General features: G+C 43.9%; 1 protein-coding gene across 1 annotated transcript; it reads left to right on the forward strand.

Annotated features, from left to right (window-relative positions):
- Nucleotides 1-3,681: 3,681 nt before the first annotated feature.
- Nucleotides 3,682-4,208, forward strand: LOC123439643 (non-specific lipid-transfer protein 1-like). The gene is made up of 2 exons (XM_045116331.1): nt 3,682-4,037; nt 4,190-4,208. The coding sequence occupies exons 1-2, from the start codon at nt 3,682-3,684 to the stop codon at nt 4,206-4,208; spliced, it is 375 nt and encodes a 124-aa protein (XP_044972266.1).
- Nucleotides 4,209-9,977: the final 5,769 nt, after the last annotated feature.

Below are 9,977 nucleotides of genomic sequence, written 5' to 3' on the forward strand. Positions count from 1 at the left end.
TATGACGTTTGGAGTTGCGAAGAATAGGTATCTCAACTTTGCTCCACTTTCAGGCCAGAATTCCAGTTGCCGGCATTCTCCCTCTTCATGTAAACCTTGCAAAATAAGAGATTAAAGGCATAAGAATTGTACCCTGAAGTGAAATAACAGCCCAAGAAGCGATAAATATCAACATGAAAACATGATAAAAAATGGACGTATCAAGGTTGACGGTGGCAGTCGGTGTGGCCGTACCAATTGGACATAATCCAACTTGGCATTGCTCTTCGGTTCCAAAAGGGTACGCTGTCGTCGCGGTGGATGAAGTGATGAAAGACTATGAGGAGCTGAAGCTGGACTACCCTTCAGGTGAAGATAGGGATTTGACTAAACTTGGAGAAGTCAAGAAACAGACTGTTATATGGCCAAAGGAGCACATCTTGCTTCCAAATTGGCCACCAAGGCCACCGACTCCTCAGAGCAGCAATCCTTCTTCGCCCCCACCTCACCAGTCTCCAGCGCAACCGTCGTCTTCGCCGCCTCACCAGTCTCCAGCGCAAATGTCGTCTTCGCCACCTCACGAGTCTCCAGCGCAGCCATCTCCACCACCGCATCAGCCGTCTCCACCGCCATGTCAGCCGTCTCCGTCCACTAAGGATGAGAGCAAAAAGCGGAAACGTACCACCGCTAATAGTGGCGGCAGAAAGGGGTTCCGATCACCGAAACGTAAGTTGTCGCCCCTCCCAAAAGTACCTCATAAGGATATGGAGATGATACCTTGGGACTTTAGTGGAGAGGAAAATACTAAGAGGGCAGACGCCCAACATCAACAGTGGATGGCTGAGAAGGCTAACAAGAAGAAGGCAAAAGAGCCAGAGTTCCCGGTCACCCCAGAAGATCACACCACGTGCGTGAAAATGCTGGAAACCCTTGCAGATCCCCACCACCGTTGCCAGCAGACTATGAACGCTCTATTCTCAAGTCGGTTGAGGCAAAAAAACAGTGGTTGAAGAGTAGTACGTCCAGTGGGAAATCAGTTGCCCAGCTCGGACAATAGAAAAACCAATCGTGCCCCCCCCACTCGCTCAAAGTGTATTCTGATACAAAGCTGTGCTCGAGCGGAGCTGCGGTCGAGCAGAGGAATGATGAAACAGCTGGTATCGATCCGGAGTTTGTTGCACTATATAGAGAAGTGACCAAGGCTCATGGCATATCTATTGATGAGTACTTCAACCATATGCAAGAATTAGCTGACATAACATGCGTGTACCAGTATGGGTCTCCTCTCGTCAAACCTGAGTTAGTCAACGAGCTACCAACAAAAATGAAAAGATTGCATGACTGGTATATGCGAGCATGTGCTGAGCAGCAAAGCTGGATCTACTGCGCATATAAAAACAAGCATTACTGGCATGGAGATGGCATGCTAATGATTGAATTCGACGAATTATTTCAGTTATACAAAGAAGACGCCCTCGACAAATCTATCATCGGTGCTTATTGTTTGTAAGTATTATTAATTTATGTCATTAAGTCTTACTCAGCTCGTTTGTTGCATGTATAATCTTACTCATCACTATATTAATTTTGGAGAATGAAGATTCTTCAATGCAAAAGAGGACGAATCTATGACACTGGGTTCATTGACCCATATTTCATTCATGAAAAAAAGTCTCGCACTGGATCCCCGTGAGACAGAGAATAACTTGGTACAAGGGTTAAGGTTTTCCGCTACCAAAAGGGAAATATCATTTCCTTACAACTTCAAATGAGTGTTACTATACACACATTCTATTTTTGCTTACTCGATGTTATTAAGTATATAATTGACTCGTTGTGCATCCGCGGGTTCCACTTTATTCTGTTAATCATTGTACCTGACGAGGGACTAGTATAAGTCATGGACCCGAAATGCACATCCCTCGCTGATTGGGCGAACATGCACGAATGCCTATAAAGGTAATTTCAATCATTATGACACTATATCGACAACTTTTCGTTCATTTCCTGATAGCAAGTAATTAATATATTCATTTCAATTTTTTGGCAGGTCTTGGTAACGGTTCACCGCCAAGTGTCGGGGTGTTTGGAAGCCAGAGCTTACATTTAGACAAATGGATGTAAGTAACTACTAGCTAGATCCGCGCATCTCTTTATTCTAGTTTCAATACCATTCTCATTCTTGATTATGTTTTTGATTGAACTATGTTCTCGTAAAATGCCTAGGCAGGAACATGAGAATAATTTATGTGGATACTATGTTTGCGAGTTCATTCGCCAGATGACCCATGAGACGGGAAAAAACGGGACATAAAATTTTTTTAAGTACGATAAACAATACTCACAATTTTATTTTATTACCGTCAATTGTGCTTGATTTCATTGATATATATTGACCCCTTCTTTAAATTAGATCGAACGGTTGCGGGACGGTCTTCTACCACAGGAACGTATACGAGCAATTTAAGAGGAAATTGCCGGATTCTTAGATGCAGAGGTCCTAGATGTGAAGGGAGAATATTATTGCCCGTCGATGCAATTCAGATGAAATGTTAAAGTGTAAAAGAGATGCATATGTGCATGTAACTCGTGTCTACATTTTGTAATATGTTCGACAAAGCACGATAGATGTGATGGTTTAATATATTTGTGATGATGATGTGTAATATAATTGTTCATTTATTGTTGTGTATGTATCATCCAATTTAGTGCAAAACAGAAATTAAAAAGTGTCCAATACAAATAAATGGGAAAATACGGGCAGCAAAATAGCCCCATCCAATTTAGTGCAAAATCCTAAACCCTATAATTATAGTGCTAAAAAAAAGACAGCAAAGCAATAGACCCGGTTCGTAATAAGAACCGGGACTAATACCCCTGCCCCACTCGCCCCCAACCCCGCCACGTGGATGACTATTAGCCCCGGTTCGGGGCCGAACCGGGGCTAGCATTAGTCCCGCTTTGAATCGGAGTTAATGGCTCAACCGAACCGGAGCTATATCCCTTTTTTCTACAAATGAGAGCTCGCCCGCCACCGCCAGCAACACAAGTGAGTTTTGTACGACTGCATCGAGCGAGTAGTGCAACATTAACACACAACGAGCTTTTAGGAGGCTGTTTATTTTCTAGCCACACCTTACCACACTTTGTCACACCTCATCTTAGCTAAGTTTGATCAAGTTAGGTGGGTGTTGATTTTAGCCACATGTAAGGCAAAAAAAATGAACAGTGAACCCCACATGTCATAGACACAAAATCTATGACTAGATTTTCTTAGGAAAGCGAAAATGTGGCTAACAATTTGAACAACTAAAATACGGTAAGTGTGGCAAAAATACCGTGTGACGATATGTAACAAAGGTAGTCACAATCCAAAAAAAACCTTGCTCTTGGCCAAGTCCAGCGTGCCGATTGTCTTGTCTGTTTCAACGAGTCCGTTTCTTCAGCCTTCATGCACTCTCCCCTGCCCAACGACCCCTAAGGCTCATCTGGAACGCCTGGCGGCTGGCGCGCGCGTGCGCAAGGGCAACGTGACACAACAACCCTACGCGCTACACATCTTCCCCAGTAAATCTCTCTCCTATATATACTCGTTGGAACGGCGGCGAGTCTGGACACACCCACTAAAACACAGCGAGCTCACCTCAGAAAGCTCTAAGATCGCCAGCGCGTCTTCTTACGTTCACCCTGGACCAAGAATAAATGGGCTTCCAGACGAGCCGCACCCTAGCCGCGCTCCTCCTGGCGGCGCTGGCCGCCGCGACCCTGCGGGGAGCCTCGGCTGTGGTGCAGTGCGGCCAGGTGACGCAGCTGATGGCACCCTGCGCGCCGTACCTCAGCGGCGCCCCCGGGATGACGCCCTACGGCATCTGCTGCAACAGCCTCGGGGTGCTCAACCAGCTCGCCGCCACCACCGCCGACCGCGTCGCCGCCTGCAACTGCGTTAAGGTGGCCGCCAGCGGGTTCCCTGCCGTCGACTTCAGCCGTGCCGCGGCGCTCCCCGCCGCTTGCGGGCTCTCCATCAACTTCGCCGTCACCCCCAACATGGACTGCAACCAGTACGTACCACTACGCGTGCATGCACTAATGCACGCCGCACGCGTACCAATATTTCATGAATCCTATGGATGCAAACATGCAAATATGCATATGTTCTTCTTCTTCATCTGATCTTCATTTTTTTTATTCGATCGTCGTTGCATTCCTGCAGGGTTACGGATGAACCCTGAGATCGGACTGTGTTAGATAAAACGAGATCAACGAGACACGAGAGACACGGATTTTTACGTGGAAACCCTTGCGGGAGAAAACCACGGACGCACGAAGGCGCAATCACTATGAGGAGGAGTATTACAAGCACGAGACGACAGGACGTCTTTAGGTGCGGCTACATGGAGTATATATGAGGGGCAATACATAAGAGTCCTTGGAGGACAAGTAAACGAGTTGTACTCGTACGCGTCGGTACCAACGCAAAGGCCCACACCGATTGTACTACGTCTAGTCCAATACGGTAGAATTTGGATCACAATTTAACAATCTCCACCTTGAGCCAAATTCCCTCCAGTAGTCGAAGAAAGTGAATAACTCCATCCAAATCAGCTTAAACACCTTGTGCGCCAAAGTCCATAGGACTAGTGAGAAATACCAACTAAGCCTGAGCAAAGCTCAAACTTATTGGTAGGAACTGGCTTTGTCATCATATCAGCTGGATTATCATGAGTACTTATCTTGCATACCTTCAAATCACCTTTAGCAACAACATCTCGAACATAGTGAAATCTGACATCAATGTGTTTTGTTCTCTCGTGATACATTGGATTCTTTGTAAGATATATAGCACTTTGACTGTCAGAAAATATGGTAGGGCAAGATGAATCTCCACAAAGCTCAGCGTACAAACCTCTCAACCAGACAGCTTCTTTGCATGCCTCAGAAATAGCCATATACTCGGCATCAGTAGTGGAACAAGCCACAATAGACTGCAAAGTTGCTCTCCAACTCACAGCACAACCACCAATGGTGAAAACATAACCTGTGAGCGATCTTCTCTTATCCAAATCACCAGCAAAATCAGAATCAACAAAACCAACAAGTCCATCTCCAGTTTTCCCAAACTGTAAATAAGCATTAGAAGTACCTCGCAGGTATCTGAAAATCCACTGAACTGCATTCCAATGCTCTTTTCCAGGATTAGCCATGTATCTACTAACAACACTCAGTGCATAAGATAAATCCGGACGAGAACAAACCATGGCATACATAAGTGAACCAACTGCACTCGAATAGGGAACTCTAGACATGTACTCAATATCTGCATCTGACTCAGGACATAAGGCTGATGATAATTTAAAGTGTGCAGCTAACGGAGTACTTACTGGCTTGGCATTATGCATATTAAAACGACGAAGAACTTTATCAATATATCCCTTCTGACTGAGATATAATTTTCCAGACGGTCTATCTCTGGATATTTCCATGCCAAGTATTTTCTTTGCTGCACCCAAATCCTTCATCTCAAATTCATTACTCAATTGCTTCTTTAGTTCATCAATCTCTGACATGCTCTTTGCAGCAATTAACATATCATCAACATAAAGGAGCAAATAAATAGCTGAACCATTGACAGTTTTCAAGTAAACACAACTATCATAATTAGACCGTTTGAAACCTTGAGAGAGCATAAAGGTGTCAAATCTCTTGTACCACTGTCGAGGGGATTGCTTCAATCCATAAAGAGATTTCTTTAACTTACAGACAAGCTTTTCTTTTCCAGGAATAACAAAACCTTCAGGTTGTTCCATATAAATATCCTCTTCTAATTCTCCATGTAAGAATGCAGTTTTAACATCCAATTGTTCAAGCTCAAAATCATTCATGGCAACAATACTAAGTAAAGTGCGAATAGAGCTATGCTTCACAACAGGAGAAAAGACTTCGTTATAGTCAATACCTGGAATTTGGCTATAACCTTTAGCAACCAACCTTGCTTTATATCTTGCCTCATCATTAGGAGAAACACCTTCCTTTATTTTGAAAACCCACTTGCAACGAATAGGTTTCTTCTCTCTAGGTAATCTTATCAAATCCCAAGTGCCATTCTTTTCAAGTGATTCCATCTCATCATGCATAGCAGTCATCCACTTATTACTATCACCGGAAATAATAGCCTCGGAATATGAAGAAGGCTCAGCATTACCTTCAATTTCTTCTGCAACAGATAAAGCAAAAGAAACAATATTGCACTCCTCAATTAACCTCTCAGGTGCATTAATACCCCGCCTAACTCTGTCACGTGCGAGATTCCAACTAGGTGGAACAATAGGCTGATTTGGAGTGACATGTTCATCATCAAAGACGGGTTCATCATGTGCATCAACATTTTCCTTATCAGAAGTATCACCTGAATCAATAACATGCTCCACCTGAACAGTAGGCTGCTGAACAGTAGACTGCTGTTCACTCTCAATTGGAACATTAGTAGATGCAACATCATGTAACATAGCAGATTCATTAAAGATAACGCTCCTGCTAATAACAATCTTTTGTGTTTCAGGATTCCACAATTTAAAACCTTTAACACCAGATTTGTAACCAAGAAAGATGCACTTAACAGCCCTAGGCTCCAACTTCCCATTATCAACATGAGCATAAGCAGTGCAACCAAAAACTCTCAACTGTGAATAATCAGCAGGTGAACCAGACCATACCTCAATTGGAGTTTTCTTATTAAGAGGAATAGATGGTGAACGGTTGATGAGATAACAAGCAGTGGAAGCGGCCTCAGCCCAAAAACGCCTATGCAAACCTGCATTGGACAACATGCAACGGGCTCTGGAAATAATGGTCCTGTTCATACGCTCAGCAACACCGTTTTGTTGAGGAGTATAAGGAACGGTGTGGTGTCTGACAATGCCTTCAGACTTGCAATAATTCCCAAATTGCTTAGAACAGAATTCCATACCATTATCAGTGCGAAGTATTTTTACCTTCTTTTCAGTTTGTCTCTCAATCATAATCTTCCACTCCTTAAAAGCTGAGAAAGCTTGCCATTTATGCTTCAAGAAATAAGGCCAAACCTTTCTCGAATAATCATCAATAATAGTCAACATGTAACGAGCACCACCTAATGACCTTTTGCGAGATGGTCCCCATAAATCAGAATGCACATAATCAAGAATACCTTCAGTTGTATGAGTCGAAGTGTTGAACTTCACCCTCTTGTGCTTGCCGAAGATACAATGCTCACAAAATTTCAATTTACCAGTTTGGTATCCTTTAAGAAGACCTCTCTTATTTAACTCTGCCAAACCAAGTTCACTCATATGTCCAAGACGCATATGCCAAAGGTTAGAAGCATCACAACCAGAATTCTTTGAAACAGCTGGAGTAGCGTTACCTGAAACGGTAGAACCTCGAAGGTAATAAAGACCATTGGTCGAACTTAAGTCACCTTTCATCACAATGAGAGAACCTTTGGTGACCTTCAAAAACGCTATCTCCACCTGAATACTTGTAGCCCTTTGCATCAAGGGCACTCACAGAGATAAGATTTCTCTTCATCTTCGGAATATACCGAACATCTGTCAAAGTTCTGATTGTGCCATCAAACATCTTGATACGAATGGAACCTATGCCTTCAATCTTGCATGGTGAATTATCAAAACCCAAAACGGAACCAGCGGCTGTAGTAGAATCAAAAGTAGTAAACCAATCTCTATGCGGGCACATATGAAAAGTACACGCAGTGTCAAGTACCCACTCATCATTGGTCTCAGCACATCCAGCAATAACAACAAGAGCATCATCTGAACTTTCATCACGAGCAACATTAGCAGAATTTTCACCTTGTTTGTTACCTTTCGGTTTATACGTACCATTCCTCTTTTCCTTGTTCTGCAACTTGAAACATTCTGAGATGTCATGCCCGTCTCTCTTGCAATACCTGCAAGACTGCTTCTTGTCTTTAGATTGCGACCGGCCCCTCTGGCCGTTCTTACTTTTGCCACGGTTTCCATTGTGTGAGTTCTTCTCCTTTGTCCTGCCACGAACAGATAATCCCTCGGCTTGGGATGAACTCGAACCATCATGAGGCACCATTAATTTCATCTTCTCCTTAGAGTTCAAAGCTTCATAAACTTCATTAAGCGTGAGAGTATCACGACTGTATAATATGGTGTCTCGAAAATTGGTATAAGAGCTTGGCAGCGAACAAAGTAACATTAAAGCAGTATCTTCTTCATCATACGTAACCTCCATTGCAGCTAGATCGGATATGATCTCTTTAAATTCTGAAATATGATTCAAAACGTTACCTCCCTCGGGTAACCTGTGCATGAATAATTTTTGCTTCAGATGCATCTTGCTGGTGAGATCTTTAGTCATGCAAATCCCTTCCAGCTTTAACCATAGAGCGGCGGCAGTTTTCTCGCTCAAAACTTCCTGCAAAATATTATTATGCAAATGGAGTTGAATTTGTGACAAAGCCTTACGATCCCTTCTTTTCTCCTCAGCAGTCCAATCCTCAATTCTATTCTTCCCAAAACTATCCAGTGCATCATCGTAGTCGGCCTGCGCCAACAACGCCCGCATCTTGACTTGCCATAGGGTAAACCTTGTGTCACGGTCCAGCAGCGGAAGATCGTACTTCATGGATGCCATGAGTAGATAAATCTGTGTACACAAAGTAGTACAAGCCGGCAGAAAAATTCTTGATGAAATTAATATGCGGATGAAACGAAATAGAATAAATAGCACCTGGTAGCTCTTGGGTAGATGTAGCAATAGAAGATAAGACACCAACTAGTACTTTATACTAGTATCGTCACGTGCTGATGGATGGATGATTGATCAATTATCTCCAGCAGCAACGGACAGGAACAGGGGCTGCGATGCGCAGCGATAGAGACGGCAACTCAGCAGCAGCAACTTGGACGTGAGCAGCAACTCAGCAGCAGCAACTTGGACGTGAGCAGCGGCACGGTCGGCTCCTGGCGCGTGGCTGCGCTGGGAACCGGGATCAGGTCGATGTGGTCTGGTGGACGAGGCGTGGCTGGCGGCAGAGGAGACAGCACCAATTCGGCGACTTGCTGAGCGTGGAGCAGCAGCGCAACTCGACCTCTTTTTTCACCTGCAGCGGCTCGCCTCGGAGCGATTTGTATGCGTGCGTACGAACGGAACTCGTGTCGGTCTCGGCTTCGTACAGCGGCAGCAGAGATCAATCCGGTTTCAGATCGGCGGATTGCCCGACGCGGCGGCTGCGTGAAAAAAAAAAAACCCTAGCTCTCGTCTCAAATCTCGTATCAGTATAACCTTAGCTCTGTATACCACTTGTTAGATAAAACGAGATCAACGAGACACGAGAGACACGGATTTTTACGTGGAAACCCTTGCGGGAGAAAACCACGGACGCACGAAGGCGCAATCACTATGAGGAGGAGTATTACAAGCACGAGACGACAGGACGTCTTTAGGTGCGGCTACATGGAGTATATATGAGGGGCAATACATAAGAGTCCTTGGAGGACAAGTAAACGAGTTGTACTCGTACGCGTCGGTACCAACGCAAAGGCCCACACCGATTGTACTACGTCTAGTCCAATACGGTAGAATTTGGATCACAATTTAACAGACTGGAGAACATGGCACGCACGCAACATACATAGAGGAAAAGTTTAGGTGTTGGACTGACCAGAATAAAACCAGCAAAGATATACTTCATGCACGTGCCGTACTGTTTAGTTGATTATTAATATATAATTCAATTATTATCCTGATGTATCATTTCTGTGCCAATATTGGAATAAAGTATGTTAAAAGACTTCGTAAGATGTTCAAGATAGAAAATCATTTCTTATCTTAAAGTGAAACATGTACTACGTACCTTCCTCCGTTCCACGTTTTAGTAGTTCAAAAACTACTGGAACATCATATATTTAGAAACGGAGGAACTAGTAAACATACTCTAGCTCTGTATATAAGTAACTGAAATTCCCCTC

Source organism: Hordeum vulgare, chromosome 3H (genome assembly GCF_904849725.1).
Source record: "Hordeum vulgare subsp. vulgare chromosome 3H, MorexV3_pseudomolecules_assembly, whole genome shotgun sequence".
In the NCBI taxonomy this organism is placed as follows: Eukaryota; Viridiplantae; Streptophyta; class Magnoliopsida; order Poales; family Poaceae; genus Hordeum; species Hordeum vulgare.

Excerpts from the sequence above, each read along its gene's own strand:
- LOC123439643 (XM_045116331.1), top strand. The coding sequence starts at position 3,682 with ATGGGCTTCCAGACGAGCCGCACCCTAGCCGCGCTCCTCCTGGCGGCG.